This window comes from Orussus abietinus, unplaced genomic scaffold (assembly GCF_000612105.2).
Source record: "Orussus abietinus isolate OABI.00-Male unplaced genomic scaffold, Oabi_2.0 scaffold759, whole genome shotgun sequence".
NCBI lineage: Eukaryota > Metazoa > Arthropoda > Insecta > Hymenoptera > Orussidae > Orussus > Orussus abietinus.
Window position 1 is genome coordinate 14,679 of NW_019394901.1, and position 15,055 is coordinate 29,733.

General features: G+C 53.1%; 4 protein-coding genes across 13 annotated transcripts; 1 reads left to right on the top strand and 3 right to left on the bottom strand.

Annotated features, from left to right (window-relative positions):
• The first annotated feature begins 1,344 nt into the window (after positions 1–1,344).
• LOC105699274 (homeotic protein caudal) lies at positions 1,345–5,157 on the top strand. Its single transcript, XM_023433452.1, has 4 exons — positions 1,345–2,248; positions 2,733–2,789; positions 4,593–4,738; positions 4,816–5,157. Exons 1-4 carry the CDS (start codon positions 1,576–1,578, stop codon positions 5,155–5,157), a joined length of 1,218 nt encoding a protein of 405 aa, XP_023289220.1. The 5' UTR covers positions 1,345–1,575.
• Positions 5,158–7,232: 2,075 nt separating this feature from the next.
• Positions 7,233–10,684, bottom strand: LOC105699452 (acetylcholine receptor subunit beta-like 2). 9 transcript variants are annotated; one of them, XM_012424449.2, is made up of 12 exons: positions 10,466–10,684; positions 10,098–10,261; positions 9,965–10,009; positions 9,778–9,887; positions 9,656–9,674; positions 9,217–9,373; positions 9,013–9,140; positions 8,765–8,940; positions 8,521–8,673; positions 8,262–8,386; positions 8,022–8,134; positions 7,233–7,900 (listed from the first exon to the last, which is right to left on the bottom strand). In XM_012424449.2, exons 1-12 carry the CDS (start codon positions 10,524–10,526, stop codon positions 7,688–7,690), a joined length of 1,464 nt encoding a protein of 487 aa, XP_012279872.1. In that variant the 5' UTR covers positions 10,527–10,684; the 3' UTR covers positions 7,233–7,687. The 9 variants fall into 9 exon arrangements, 6 of the variants coding, with proteins under 6 accessions (XP_012279872.1, XP_012279871.1, XP_012279870.1 ...); XM_012424448.2 differs by having other exon boundaries at positions 8,765–8,838; positions 9,494–9,674; XM_012424447.2 differs by having other exon boundaries at positions 9,494–9,674.
• Positions 10,310–13,098, bottom strand: LOC111674144. The gene has a single exon (XM_023433453.1). The coding sequence runs from the start codon at positions 12,734–12,736 to the stop codon at positions 10,793–10,795; it is 1,944 nt and encodes a 647-aa protein (XP_023289221.1). The 5' UTR covers positions 12,737–13,098; the 3' UTR covers positions 10,310–10,792.
• A 135-nt stretch (positions 13,099–13,233) lies between these two features.
• Positions 13,234–14,906, bottom strand: LOC105699453 (ER membrane protein complex subunit 7). Of its 2 annotated transcripts, XM_012424452.2 has the most exons (5): positions 14,769–14,906; positions 14,391–14,639; positions 13,921–14,179; positions 13,731–13,805; positions 13,477–13,618 (listed from the first exon to the last, which is right to left on the bottom strand). In XM_012424452.2, the coding sequence occupies exons 2-5, from the start codon at positions 14,603–14,605 to the stop codon at positions 13,490–13,492; spliced, it is 678 nt and encodes a 225-aa protein (XP_012279875.1). In that variant the 5' UTR covers positions 14,606–14,639; positions 14,769–14,906; the 3' UTR covers positions 13,477–13,489. The 2 variants fall into 2 exon arrangements, with proteins under 2 accessions (XP_012279876.1, XP_012279875.1); XM_012424453.2 differs by lacking the exon at positions 14,769–14,906 and having other exon boundaries at positions 13,234–13,618; positions 14,391–14,688.
• Between the last annotated feature and the right edge of the window lie 149 nt (positions 14,907–15,055).

The following is a 15,055-nucleotide window of genomic DNA, read 5'->3' on the forward strand; positions in this document are numbered from 1 at the left end:
TTTGCTCCAATTCCCCTTTGACCAAAGCTTTATGACCCTCTCATCCCAGTCGCGTTACGGTCCTTGATCGACGGGCATTACGGAAGAATCCCATTTACCACCGCCACCTCGCCGAGAAGGGAGGGACCGTAAATATCCGTTTTGGGTCCTGGATCCACTCGATTCGGATTAAAACGGTGCCGAGAGAATTCTGGGCTAAGTTTCGTAGACACCGGCAAGAACGAAAGTAGGAATAGAATCCGGTCCAAACTCAATGAAAACTCGTCCGAAATAAAAATCCCGTTAGGGTGTATCTAGAGCTAGCCGGTCAATTTCCCGTTGCCGGGAGGGGAAGGTGCGGAAAGTCTGGGTTTTCCCGGGGGAGAGCGGCGTACCTGGCGTACCTGGCGTACATGGCGTACCTGGCGTACCTGGGGGAGGGCAATGAGTCGGCGGAGGACGCTCACCGTCCGGGCCCGGATGGGCCCGGACGGACCCGGGACGGACCCGGGACCCTTTGGGTCGTCCGAGCGTGCCGACCCGCTAATCCCTAACAGGATAGGGAGACAATAATCGCGTTAAATCTGCAGGCCCGGTTTTGTCGCTTCCTGGCCCCCCCCGGGTTCGTTTACTCGGCTCGACGTCAGGTTAAGGCATTTAAGGTCGTCCGACGAGTCTTTAGCCCGGCGACCGTAAACACGATAATCGCCCCCGAAGACCCTTGCCTCTTCAATGCCGCTCCTCGATACCGCTCCTCAATGCCGCTTCTCAATGCCTCCACAATTGGCGAAAGGAGGTCAGAAAACCGACGGATTAAGTCCATTATGTCGACTTGGCCCCTTCGTCCCTTCGCCCCTTCGCCCCCTTTGGCCGCTCTTCGCCCCGCGACCGACGAAGCGAGTCGAATCGCGAGTCGAATCGCGAGTCGATCGATCGATCGATCGAAAGCCCTTCGGCAGAGGAGTTCGGGCAAACGACACGCGCGCCCGTCGGCCGAAAAGGCTGGAAAAGTCGAAAAGGCCGAAAAGGCCGAAAGGGCCGAAAGGGCCGGAAAGGCCGGAAAGGCCGGAAAGGCCGAAAAGGCCGAAAAGGCCGAAGGAGGTGCCAAAGAACGAAAGCGGTAAATAGAAGAGGGAGAGAAAAAAGTGGAGCAGCGCCGGATGAAGGTAGGATCGGTCCTCCGACGAGGACGGGTGCCGAGGGGTCGGGTCGGCCGTGGGCGGCGACAGGGGCCGCCATCACGAGGCGCCGCCTCGCCATTGGCCGAGAGGAGGAGCGGCGAGAAGGGAGGGGAGGCGCCTGGACGGCCGGCGGCGACGGCGGCGACGGCGGCGCTCGAGGAAGACGAGCCAGCGCCGCCGGCGGAGCAGCAACGCGCCGTTGCCGAGTACCGAGTGAGACGGTCGTCGCGACTCCGAGCAAATTCGGGTGATTCCGTGGCGTCGTTCGTGCGAGAAGTGTCGCGAGGAGTGTCGCGAGGAGTGTCGCGAGGAACGTCGCGAAGGGCCGGCTGCCCGAGGTGTCCGACCGCGTTGCGCTCGTCATGCAGTCCGCGCCTCGCTCCGATTGAATCTCGAGGGTCGCGACGGCACGCAAATGACCGACATCGGCGGCATCAGCATGGTGTCCTTCTACAACCCGTTGGCCATGTACCGGCAACAGCAACAGCAACAGCAGCAGCAGCAGCCCCAGCACCAGCAGCACCAGCAGCACCAGCCGCAGCCTCAGCCGCACCAGCCGCAGCCGCAGCCGCAGCCGCAGCCGCAGCCGCCGACGCCGACGCCGGCGGCCGCCCCCGAGGGCAGCCAGCAGTACTGGTACGGGTATCAGCACGTGCACCACCACCACCACCACGGCCACCAGAGCGCCGGCAGTCCCCAGCAGTACCTGGACCACGCCGACGTGATCGCCTGGCCCTCGCACTCTGCCCACTACGCCCACCATCTCCAGTACCAGCACCACCAGGCCTACCCGACGCACCACCAGCCGCATCACCTCCACCACTTGGCCCAGCAGCAGCCCCTCGCCGCCGGGGCGACCGAGTGGAGCGGCGACGAGGCCAACCACTCCGCCGTCGTCGGCGAGCCCAGCCCGCCCATCACCGTCAGCGGCAGCGAGGTGAGCAGCCCCGGGACGCCGGCGACGCCGCCCGCCAACAACAACAACAACAACAACAACGACGCTCCCGGCACGCCGGTCAGGTCCTCGCAGATCCGCAGCCCCTACGAGTGGATGAAGAAGCCCTCCTACCAGAGCCAGCCGAACCCAGGTCAGTGGAGAGAGAGAGAGAGAGATCGGTCGCGAAGCCGGCGAGGAGAGGGTCTGTAAACACGACCGCGACTTTGGCCCGGTCCTTCTCGATCCGCGACGCGTTACCGAGCTGACGAAAAATCGGTGCAGGAATCTCTTATCGGGCCAGATAAGAATCAACGGGGTCCGTCGGCGGGGCGAAAAGTCTCGGGGACTCGCGGCGAGGCCCGTTGACGTATCGCGGTTAATAAACACAGATCTTGCCGGTCTAGATAGGCGGCGAGCGATGCAAACAAGGTGTACCGGCCGGGCAAACAGCTAATTGCTCTCAAATATTTGTTAGATAACTCCGGTCTCGCCTCCGAGTATCGGCTCGATCTCCCACCGGCCAGCGGGACTCGCGATTAGCCCGATCCCGAATCAACGACCGCCCTCGACTCGAACCAACTCGGCCCCGACGGGGCGCAGTGCCTATTCAGAAACGATTCTTTGTGTTGTTGCAGCCTGCAAAGCAGCCGCGACGTCGGCGCTGCACGAGCTCTGCACCCTGGACGCCCTCGGTAGGACGCAAGACCGATGCGATACCGCGGGCCTTCTTCTTTGCTTTTCCGTCGGTTTGCATTTGGTGGCATGTGCACGAGTTCCCAAAGTAGTCCGTACCTTCCGTCTCGCGACCCATCGTAAAGCCATCGTAAAGCGGCTCCCCGTGCGAAAGTGGAAATCGCCCGATTTCGCACGTGGCTCGGGAGATTCGCTACGACAGTCAGGACGCGCGGTTTCCCTGCGAAATCTCGGAGCCGCTCCGTCTTTTCCGCCGCCGCGAGATCCAAGATGGCGCGGTCCCGCTTGGCATGCGCATTCGATTCCTTGGCTCGGCGTTGCTTTTTCTCTTTTTCCGGTTCTCGAGCGCGGCAACTTCGCCGATATACCTTCCATCGGCAATTATCTGCATTTTATGGCTATATTGCAGGCCGCGCTGGCACGTATCCGACCTCACAATGGCGGCGGTGGCGGCGGTGGCGGTGGCGGTGGCGGCGGCGGCGGCGGCGGCGGCGAGGAATACGTATTACGGTTTCGTGCTCGGTGCGGCAATTGCTCTCGGCGTCGGAGGGGCCGCGGATTGCGTGCCGAAGCCCGCACGCGATCCCGCGGTACACGGCCGCCGCCATGTCGGATCTCGCGGTCGGAGGGCCAGTTAACGAGCGCGATTTTACAAGGGCCGCCGACTCCGAAATGGCCGCCGTCGAGTTCGCGGGTCCGATTCGAGGAGGGGAAGGGTAGAGGATCCGGACGTCGTCGGGTCCCACGGTGCAGAGGCTGGACCGGCCGGACGATTAACAACCGTGATTTTATAAGCGCGAGCCTGGGGGCATCGAGGCCCTCTTTGCGCGTCCATTAAGTCCGCCGCGTCCGCCGCGTCCGCCTTGCGTAAGTGCTAAACCGATTTACGACCGACCTTTTTCACGTTTTACATTCTTCCTTCGATATCCCTACCCTTCCTCTCGCGTCTCTCGGTTGCGCAAGGACCCGGGGAGGCGCGGAGGATGGGAGGAGCTCTGCCCCATTGGAGGAGTCGGGGGCCGCCCGCGACCGCGACCGCGACCGGGACCGGGACCGGCACCGTCGTCGGGAATCGCGGATCGGCTGCCGCGACGCAGGCCCCGTTTTTGGGTTAGGTCCGAGGCATTGTTTCCTTCGGAGGGCATTTTAAGAGTCGTAAGGATTTCGGGGCGTAAGCCGTCCAATAAAAGTCGCCAGCCGCCAGCCGCCCCGTCGTAAAAGCGGCGCGGACGTGCGAGATTCCTGGGCCGAGTCGGCCGCTCGCGGCCGTATCTGAGCCTCTCCGCGCCGCGGCCGCACATATATAAACGTCCGCCGATACAATGGAAGTAATTGCGGGGGACGGGGCTACGTCGCCCTCGTCGCCCTCGTCGCGAAATGGAAGAGCAAACGCTGTAATGGGGTGGTAACGAGTCCCGGGAGCCTCGTTCCCTCCTCCCGGGCGCGCCCCTTTCCTCGCGGTTTTTACTTCCGAACCTCTGACAAACTCCGGCTCCTCCGGCTCCTCCGGCTCCGCGTCGCCCCGACGGAGAAGTCTTTTATCGTTGGAGCACGGTCGCAGCGGCGGCCGACACCGCTCGGCGAAAACTTATCGAGGGAATATGGCGGATTAATGCGCCCGGCTTTGATCTCGCCGCTCTCGGCCCGCTATCTAATCTCGCACCTTCCCGTCCTCGCCCCCGTCCACGCGATCGCCCGGCGGAGCTGCTCCGAGATCGTCGATCCCGACTTTCCGGGAACGAGCGACGCGAAGAAGGGGCCCGAGTGCGCATCTAACCGGCTCGCCTTTGACTATGTTTCAGGGAAGACTCGGACCAAGGACAAGTACAGAGTGGTCTACACGGACCATCAGCGGCTGGAGCTCGAGAAGGAGTTCCACTACAGTCGCTACATCACGATTCGCCGCAAAGCGGAGCTCGCGGCGAACCTCGCGCTCTCGGAACGACAGGTGAGACATTTCGCCTCGTTTGCGCCTCGTTTGCGCCTCGTTTGCGCGTCCGAAACTTTGAGGTCGTTTGTTCGCAGGTAAAGATCTGGTTCCAAAACCGGAGGGCGAAGGAGCGCAAGCAGGTGAAGAAGCGCGAGGAGCTGGAGCAGAAGGACGCCAAGCCGCCCGAAGGACTGGCGGCCCTGGCAGGAATGGGCGGTATGGGCGGTATGGGCGGCATGGGTGGCATGGGCGGCATGGGCGGCGTGGCCGCCATGGGGAGCGGCATGGGTGGCGTGGGTGGCGTGGGTGGCGTGGGTGGCGTGGGTGGCGTGGGGAGCGGCATCCTGGGCGGCCTTGTGCACAACGCCGGTCTCGCTCCGCCGCCGCCCTCTCTGGCCCTCGGCCATCCGCATCCGCACACGGTGCTGGGCTTGTGATCGGGAGGCCCCTCGCAGAGGCCGAGGAACGGCGCCGCCTCGCCAGGGAGGACGCGGTAACGCCGCTCTCGGTCGCACTCGAAGCCCGCACCGCCGACGGCCTTACGTTCGCGCAGCACCCCCCGGGGCCGCCGTTCACTTTTTCTTCGATCGTTTCCACGTTCCAGGTTGCAGCGCCTCGCGTTGGGCTTTGCGGCGCGTTTCGGTTACGCAACGGTGTGAACGCGTCGCTGGAAACGTTTCCCCCGAGGGAGTAGGAGGCGCGAAGACGCGCCCGGGGGGGAAACGACCTTTATCTCGGCCACGAAATTGTATATATGTATATGAGAGGAAAAGGGCATCGCCATGTCGGTACGCTGGCGAGCTCCAAATGAACGCATCTTTTTTCACGGTGCGGACGGACGCTCCGGTGATTCCGCCGGATCCGGTGGGGTACGGGCACGAGTCCAGCGGCATCGAAAGAGGGTAGATTCGAAGGAAACTCCTCGCTCCACCTAACGTACGTCCGACAATTTGTAAATATAGTTCTAGCGAGCCGTAAGTTATTATCGCGGTTAATTACTTAGCTACTTAGATACGACCACGCTAATGCCCACCCGCCAGACGCTAGAGTCAGACTTGGGATTTGACCGAGTCGCGATCGCGTCGGGGGATCCGAAGAGAAGCGAGATCATCCGGAAAAATCGGGTGACGCGCGACTCGATTGCGAGCGCGCACCGACCGAGGGTGGAAACGGCCGGGTGAAGAGGTCAAACATCGATCTGGTAGTTAACTCGAGGGCTCCCGAGAGACTCGTTGCCGTTTTCTCCCACCGCCGCCGACGTCGGCGTCTCGCATCCCCCAGCCCCGGGATATTATATTACCGCAAACCGCAAAGAATCTTTATGCGTCGCGAATCTCGTGGCCGTTTCCGCCCGATCCGCCGCCCGATCCACCGCCCGACCGACCATTTTAATCGGTTACACTTAGTCGTTCCTTCCTTCGCCGATACGGTACGCAATGTTGGTAGATTCACGAAAAATATACACGTTTATAGCAACTTTTTTTTCTTCCAAACGTTCACTCTATTCTCGTTGGTTATACGTACGTATTCCTCCGCGTAATCTATGTACTCCGAAAAACTTGTTCAAACTTGATTTATCTTTCGCGAACGTGGACTCGTGCAAGATTCAGAAGGCAGGGAGCCGATTTTGTCATTTGAATCTGGTGAAAATGTTACAAATTAGCAATTCCCCCGATTTTTAAACTCCCACTGGGACGAAATGTCGGATACTTCACGTGAGATTACTCGACAAGGAACTCCGTACCGAATGACGATATGTAAGGGATAAGAACGTTGTATGAAGTGGGAAAGAAAGAGTCGAGCAACGAAAGCGTACATTTTTAACAAGTTCGGATTCCCTTGAGGTTAATACGACCTGCACAGCTGCGTTCGAATAATTTGATAATGATTCGCGAGAACCGCCAGTCACGCGAATAACAAGGACATCACCTCAAGATATTTCTGCTAATCCGTGTTGAATTCCAGAAAATCTATTTCGTAATACTAACATTTAACGGTATATTAACAGTGATGATTTTTGTCGCGCAGTAAGATCAACTTCATTTTTGTATTACGTCGCGATAGAACTTGCAGATTTTTCCAATTCTTTGATTGCATGTATGGTATGAGATTTAAATTCAAACCGTTTTTAAGCGTCGGTGCAGAGATCTCGTATTTTCACTCTGAAGATACAAAATTGGTTAAATGAACCGAGATCAGATGAAAGCGCAAGAAGTGAGCACTTTTATCAATGATACCAAACCAATCCCTGGGTAGTGGTGTTATTGCTCCAGAGTCCCGAAGGTAGATTCCACTAAGGCCAATAACGGTAACCCCTAGGTGCAGTCAAAGCTTGATGTTTAGAGAGGCGGAGCGCGCCCGCAATTCATGTTTTACAACTTCCAACGAGCTCTGGCCACCTAGTGGCCGCACACTCAACTGCTCCGTGCTTGGTAGAGACAAACGACAAATTTATACGATACCTACCGACTAGAGAACTCTGACTCCCGTCCTTACCGACGGGGAAATTGAGGGACGGTTTTGCATCTCCGACAGGAATGCTCACTCTTCGCACTTTCATTACAGCGAAGTTTCAAAACGTTTTCTACCATACTTTTACAATTTCACTAGGAAGACACAAAATCGGATGAGATGAAAGCTCAACAAGTGAGCACTCTTACCTAAAATACAAAATCGACCCCCGAGTCTACGTCAGTTTCCATCGACCGTGGAAACATATGCTATGTATACGAAATCGCGTCAGGTGCAGACACGAGAAGAAATAACGCGACAAATGTGATAATTTACCGTAAAACGTACAACGATAATTTCCAGTACGACGAACCCTGACATGAACGATTCGCAGGTCGCCGATGGGGTAAACCTATTTTTTCTCCTTTAGGAAATCACGTATCGTACCTATAAATCATCATTCTCATATATTTCGTACATTTAGCAAACATTTAGTTTCTACGATGAATCTTAAGTTTACGGCTCGTGAAAGAAGAGCTCGGGTGGCAGCATGTAGTTCCCAGGACGCAAAGGAATATCGGACAGTTTCTGGTCCACGGGTTCTCGCGTATCATAGAGACTCGGAGCTTGAAAAATGATTCCCAAAGTGCCACCGATGCAAGCCAGGGTGAATACCCAAAGAAAGAACCTGTCCAGGACCATTGCCACAAACTTCCAGTCTTCTATAACCTAAACAAAAAAGATGCCGTCTTATTGTTTACGAAACAAGGTGGTTTTATTACTTTAGACGTATCGACGTTTAGACGTTTAGACTTGCTGGAAAACAGGATTGACAGATTTCAGTATTCACCTCGTTGTCCTTATCGGCATCCTTTATGTGCTGAGCAATAAAACGCACTCCCTTGAGTGCAGACAAGACATCGGGTGGCAAATGTCTAGGTATCGTATTTTCGCTGTCTGTAACTGCAATATTAACTGGCTGGGTACTTTTTAAACTAAAAAGAATTCATTTTCGCATACTGCTCAATAAATTCATTTGGACGCTGCTCATACTGGAGCAGCCGCAATCGATAAATAACAGTCGTTATACCTGAGACGTGTCGTATATGCTGATTTTCATCCTCCCGAATGCTTTTGTACGCCGCTGTAATACTTTCGAAACCATCTGGGCTTCCCTTCAATTCAATTGGGTAATCGCTTACACTTCCTGGAAGGCTAAATCGATAATTTCCAAGTTGAATCCTTAAGATCAACCGTATACGAATACCCGGATACTGAAACTACGTGCATAAAAAGACGCTAAGTGTTCTTATCATTTAAGCAAATTAGTTCATATAGTAGAATTTCACCTCAACTCGACTTCATTGCTGTATCCGCTGTCTGGATAGGTAGTTTCATTCTCCGGAGCGGCATAAGCGGTACGTCGCATCATGAGAACTCGTGGCATCCAGTTGAGAAACACTTGTCGAACCCATCCAGGCATGTTATGGGTCGACGGAGAGCTATTGAAAAATAATCAATTCGATGATTCCCTTCTTTGGCGCGTGTAGAATTTTAATATTGCCCCGAATTAAGGGAATGCAAAACACTTACCGAAAATGGAAGTTAAGAACCACAACGGTAATCCATATCGACAAGGTCACCAAAATCATTGTGAACAACAGGTACTTTCCAAGCAGTGGTATAGCCAAAGAAGTCGGAGGGATGATTTCCGCCAAGAGCAAGAAGAACACGGTCAAAGACAGTAGAATCGACGAGCACAGTGAAACCTGCAGTTAACGCGAATTTTGGACACGCATCACGAGAGAAAGATAACCCACGTATCAAATATTTAGGCTTACTTTTTCACCCGAATCGCTGGGCAAGTAAAATACCAGAACTGTCAGGAAAGTTATGCCAACACACGGAATTATCAAATTGATGGTATAGAACAATGTCTTCCTTCTCATTGTTATGTTGAAAGTGATGTCTAGGAAGTAAGCGGCACTTGTTTATATTCAATGGCATTTAATTAATGGAATTACTAGCAAAGTTATTTAATTCACCCGAATATGGTTCGTCACACCCTGGATAATATTCCTCGTTCCTCGCTGCAGGGACCTCAAGAATGTCCCATTCTACCGAGAGATAGAATTCGCTTAAATCGATTCCAATCGGCACTAAATTGCTCCCAGACACTTGGTCCATATGCTTCAAGTCCACCTGAAAGTTTTTAACAACTTTTTTTCCAACGTGGACTTTGTAGAAAATCGAGTTAAAAAATAAAACTTTACAGACGATGATCCCCGAGACACTTGGAAGATTAATCGACACTGTCATTACCTGGGCACCGTTATACGTCCACGAGCCGAATTTCATGATGCACGATTGTTCATCGAAAGGAAAATACTCGACATTAATTTCACAGGAAGATTTGTAAATAGCTGGAGGTTTCCAAGAAACTTCTCCCGTGTATTTAAGCGTGGCTTTTGTCATCAGGGTTACCTCGTAATTACCATCGGCACTGTTAATGAAAATCCGCATATCGTTAGATCGTTAGGAATTTTAGGATATGGGTTCAAAAGAATTTGAGAAATAAATTTCTTCCCTTTTCAAAGATAACTCACTTGTTGTACAGCACGATATCCGGTAACCACAGGTTTTCGGATGGTACGTAGAGCATTTCAATTCCACCGTATTCTTCGGGATCCCATCTTAATTTGTAATCGAACCATTTCTGTAAGAAATGGATTAATATTTTATTCGTTTACACGTTTGATGTAACCTAGGGTAAATCATACGAGGAGAGTTCACCTGCTCCACCCAAACATTGGTCGTCATCACTTGATTCTTCAAGTTCTGTGAACCACCGATAAAACCAATTAATTCTCCTATGGACGTTGTTAGAGGTTGCACAGGGTAAATAAACTGGTTTCGTATACTTAACCATCTCGATTAACTGTGATAATTTTAGCCCTAACCGGACCGTGAGCGTTTCGGTGTTGTTAATGACTGGCCGGATCAGTCGATTGTAATTTGATAACAAATCGTCGTACAATCTTTTCGAGTCAGGATTTGCCTCGTAATTTTTCATGACCGCAGTTCCTGAAACTAAATACTACCTCGAGTGTAGACATTACCCGATTAAATTCAAAGGAGTATCGTGTCGCCGATTATTCCTTCATACGATTTATTCGGAAAACAAGCCGTCGAAGAAGAAATGCAGCGAATACGGTCGCTTGGATCCAATGAATCCATTTATACATGATAAAGAACGCGTGCAGGTGCAAGGGTCGATCGCAACGGCCAACTTACCGCAGTTTACGCCAAGAAGAACGAAGAGAACGTACGCAACGGGCGCGTTTAACTCGAGCATCGTACTCGGCGACTCTGGGAGACTCCGAGAGCAATTTTAGATGGAACAACGAGTACTTGTCTAGATCGGACGGTGTGCACTGGTTTGCACCCTGCTACCAGCAGGCGGATCGATGACGCACACGGCGCACGCTCCCACCCGGTCCAGGCATCCCCCGACCCCGTCTTCTACCCTGGCGCCAATTGGCGGAAAGCCATTGACTATTGGCGGGGACATTGACTACATCCGGGTGCACACGCGGCACGCGTTAGAAGCGGACCAGCGGACTAGCGGTCACTGGGTCCGGCCAGGGGAAACTGACACCAGGACGGGCGAGCGGGGAAAGACGAGGAGAGTCCTCCCCGGATCGGGTGAGCCAGGATTTCGGCGAGGAATACCAGAAAGGCGACCAGATCCCCCAGGACGAGGCCGAGGAGCTGACCGCAGTGGGTGAGCGAGCTCCCGGACTCGCCCTTCGCCGGGATGCCCGACCCGAGGCTCCCGAACCGCCGGGAGATGTCGACGTACCACTTCCGCTCCAACCCGGCCTCGACGATCCGCCTAAAGACGTCGCTGAATTTCTCCGCGTACGGCGAGGTCCGAGGGAACAGGACGGTCCGGGGAGCCGACCAGAAGCACTCCTTCAGGACCCGAAAGACCGGCTCCCCGCCGACCCGCGTCTCCGCGGCCGTCATCTCGGCGACCGAGGACTCGGTCACGCAGGAGGTGTTCTTGTACCGAAAGGCCGCGAGGAAGCAGCGCTCGATATATCTGATCCCGACGGCCCTCCTCCCTAGCCTACGCAGAGCTCCGTCCGTCCCGTCGAAGGTGACGTCGAGCAGGTTCGCGTTCACCATGAGCCCCAGGCCGGACTCGTCCAGGTCCTCCAGAGTCTCCAGCTTGACCTCCTCGTTGGGCAGCAGGACGGCTCGCGTCAGCTCCGCCAGGAGCATCGACGAGAACTGGAAGTACACCGCGACCATGGCCGCGTAGACGACGCGCTCCCCGAGCCTGGCGGGTAGCCTGTCCGGGGAGCCCGCGGCGGCGCCGATCAGCGTCGAGAACACGTTGAACGGCTCCCACGGGGCCCGTTCGAATCTCATCGCGACGGAGACCGCCCGGAAGAGGGCGACGAAGGCGCAGCCGAGCGCGACGATCGAGAGGAGGTTGCGCCCGAAGGCGACGTTGGTCCTCGAGAGGATGGGCACCAGCGCGCACAGCTTGAGCATTTGCGTGGGCTCGCTGAAGGTGACGCTCGTCCTCAGAGGGGTATACAGCATGTACAGGCTGGTGCCCAGGACGTCGAAGCTTCCTCGCTCCAGTTCGGCGAAACTCCCCACGACGGTTCCGTTGCTCCTGATGTGCCCGTACTCGTCGGTCTTCCGAGGCAACAGGTCCAGCGTCAGGTTCAGCCGGTCCCTCAGCGTGGTCAGCCTGCGTCCGTCGAGGCCGTCCATCTTCAGGATGTGCCCGGTCGCGTTCCTCTCGATGGCGCAGTAGGGGAGCCGGTGGATCAGGTCCACGCTGACCGGCCGGCCCCGCAGGTCCCGCAGCTTGTCCGGGAACAGCGGCCCTCTCGCCGAGGGGAAGGCCTCTCGCGGCCCTGTCGCCTCGTAGGTCTCGGAGAAGGGGTCGAACCCGTGGATCCACCAGGGGCTGCGGCTGCCGTCCTCGGGCCCGCCTCGGGGGCGGACGATCTCCAGGATGACCACGTCCAAGAATTTCTTCTGCCAGGCGTACCGCAGCGCGACTTCGTAGTTCGCAGCCCTCGAGTGGGAGAAGAACGCTAGCAGGCACCTCGGTCGGGAATTTCTGACGGCCAGCCGATAGAGCAGCTGGACCGTTCCCTCCAGTTCCGAGTCGCTGGCCGCCTCCTCCCAATGGTGGACCATCAAGAAGAAGGTCGTCCTTCTGAGGTTCGCGAAGCTCGGGAGCTCAGAGTACGAGCCGTCCACTCCTTCGATTCCGCCAAACCCCACGGAGAGGCAAGGAACGGAGCCGACCACCTGGCCTATGCTTTCATCCAGTTGCGACCTTATCACGGGATCCGATCCTTTCTTCCCGACGATCAGCAACACTTGATACGGTCCAATTTCTTCCTTTAACTCGGCCATGAAAGCTTTCCACCGGTTCGAGTGATCCGCGACTTCTGTCTCGGGCCCGGTCATCGCATCGTACGCTTCAAAGAGTATAAATAATAAACCCATCGACGTTATGATCCTTCTTTCCATATTTCAAAGCCTTTATGGCGGTTTCTACGGTACGGCCTTGGGCTGAGCTTCGACGAATTCCCTCGAAAACTTCTTCCCGATTCCTTGGAAGATGCCTTGGAAAGGCTCGACGATTCCTCGTTGAGGAGGCATAAGTACTCGAGTATTCCGGCTGATCGATGCTGGTCGATCCATGGAACGAAATTGTCTCCATCCCATTACCGTTTACCCCATATCGTTACGAGTGCATTTGTAACGAGTCCAAAGTGGGCCGCAACTATCAGAGCTCGTGTTTCAAGTTATGCAATGTACAGTATGTTCTTCTAGGAATCCCTGCAATTTTTTTCTTTACTTTTACTCCAACTCGGAACAATCTGGTTTATCGTCCTCAAGACCACTTTTTGCATCGTTAACTTTCGTTTCCACATGGACGGGTCAGCACGTCGCACGCTTCACTGAAAATATACCCTTTGGCATGCCAACTTTGTCAGGCAACGGAGAATTCAAGAACACTCGGATAAGAAAGGAGTAGACTTCTTTTAATGTCAGGATTTTTTTATATATTAACACTAACGTCCCTTTATCGACTCACCGAGTGTGACAAATCATTCAAAGTATTAATTAATTATATACAAGGTAGACACAAGGAAGGTAATTCCATCGTTTTCCATTGATACTTTAATACTAGCAAGATTTTACCTTTGACAAATGCAATCTTTGCGATTAACATTAACCCCAAGAGTGCAGTTTTGGTCATTTTTAAATCATCCGACGTTACTGGCGCTTCTTTGTAACTTTAATAGCTTTTGACTTTTGTTTCTCGCTGCCAGAAAGGAACGAAGTTATCATTTCGGACATCTCTGGCATATTGTATAGGGTTAAATTGTTGAGCTCTTCCATTTCCTGGTAAAATATTGCTAAGTGAGATATTATTTTTTAACTCCAACTTTATTTGAAAAAACAGCAAAGTCCTCTGAAAATTAAATAACGTGATCTAAGACTATGGTTTACATACCTTTCTAGTTTCAGGATCGTTCATCACCTTTGGTAAGATCATTATCAGTAGCAATGGCAGTATCATCATGAGAACCTGAAGGAACAACATGTACGAATGCTGATAGATAGCATTACATTGGTATAGTGCTTACTTACATTAAAAAGTTCAATGTCAGAAACTAATAAACTAAAAGGAGATATGCCCTTACCATAGGATTGAATAAGAAGTCCGTCACTCTCCATTGCTCTCGGGCTTGGAAATATCTAAACGGAGCAAAAGGCCTCATCTTCAAAGGGTAAGGTACCTGAACCACTTGCGATGTTTGAACCAAGTTCAGTTTCCGAGCTCGGAATTTACCCTTAGAATTAATTTCCACTCTTACTGGCTCGTACGCATAATTTGGATTAACTATTTCGATGATATACGAGCCCGATGGAACATTTGAAATAACAAACGTGCCATCTTCTCTGTATACAAGAACGCAATTTTGTTAATTCATTACATTTTGACAAAGCACCAGAATGAATAACATTCTTCTAATAAGCCTCGGGTACACACATGAAATATTATGTACACAGTTCACGATCATTTGTATTAATTCTTAAACTAATTTGAAAATTTTGCAGGTGAATAGTAAGCAATGGATTAATGTAAAAATTGAGAATTCTAATCATTTACTTGAGAAATCCGTAACGTTCTCCACCATTAGCCATGACGTGTGTCATAACCTGCCAACCGGGAGAGGCTCCGTTTTCCCAGGGGAAAACCTTTCCCTCGATAATGTAACGATCGGTCGAGGGATCGTCTTCAACTTTTGCACAGACATCACACAGAAATACGAAAACTAGAGTGAAAAGTATTGCTGCCGCTTTCCCACGAGGCAAGAAAATCATGGCAACAGCTTTCCTGTCGCGTAATTCGTTTCAGCTGGTATCAGCAGAGATGAGTTGGGAGATTGCTCACGGGCAGGATCGTGCGATTGCAGCCTGTGCTGCCCTCTGGTTTCGTACGTTAGCTTTCACCAGAGATGAGCATCTCTGACATTACTGTACTTACCTCGAACCAAAAGACGACTACGTCGTAAAATGTTTTAAAAACGATTGAAAATCGGAGAGAAGACTTTATGACCAATTCTAGAGCGCACGTCGAAATCCGCTCCTTTTTCTGTGATAATAAAGCAATAACTATAAATGAAGTGGTAAAATATATTTGATAATCCCCACAATCGCACGATCCTGCCCGTAAGCAATCTCCCAACTCATCTCTGGTCTCACAAACCCAGATTTATCTAATCCGATACTGAATAAATACAGAGATGAGTTGGGAGATTGCTCACGGGCAGG

Excerpts from the sequence above, each read along its gene's own strand:
- LOC105699453 (XM_012424453.2), bottom strand. The coding sequence starts at position 14,605 with ATGATTTTCTTGCCTCGTGGGAAAGCGGCAGCAATACTTTTCACTCTA. Across the intron at positions 14,180-14,390 it reads GAACGTTACGGATTTCTCAA|AGAAGATGGCACGTTTGTTA; the intron begins GTAAATGATTAG and ends TCTTGTATACAG. Across the intron at positions 13,619-13,730 it reads ACGATCCTGAAACTAGAAAG|GAAATGGAAGAGCTCAACAA; the intron begins GTATGTAAACCA and ends ATATTTTACCAG.
- LOC105699452 (XM_012424447.2), bottom strand. The coding sequence starts at position 10,526 with ATGCTCGAGTTAAACGCGCCCGTTGCGTACGTTCTCTTCGTTCTTCTT. Across the intron at positions 10,262-10,465 it reads TCTTCTTGGCGTAAACTGCG|TTTCAGGAACTGCGGTCATG; the intron begins GTAAGTTGGCCG and ends GGTAGTATTTAG. Across the intron at positions 8,387-8,520 it reads AGCAATGAAGTCGAGTTGAG|CCTTCCAGGAAGTGTAAGCG; the intron begins GTGAAATTCTAC and ends TTATCGATTTAG.
- LOC111674144 (XM_023433453.1), bottom strand. The coding sequence starts at position 12,736 with ATGGAAAGAAGGATCATAACGTCGATGGGTTTATTATTTATACTCTTT.
- LOC105699274 (XM_023433452.1), top strand. The coding sequence starts at position 1,576 with ATGACCGACATCGGCGGCATCAGCATGGTGTCCTTCTACAACCCGTTG. Across the intron at positions 2,790-4,592 it reads CTGCACCCTGGACGCCCTCG|GGAAGACTCGGACCAAGGAC; the intron begins GTAGGACGCAAG and ends ACTATGTTTCAG. Across the intron at positions 4,739-4,815 it reads TCGCGCTCTCGGAACGACAG|GTAAAGATCTGGTTCCAAAA; the intron begins GTGAGACATTTC and ends GTTTGTTCGCAG.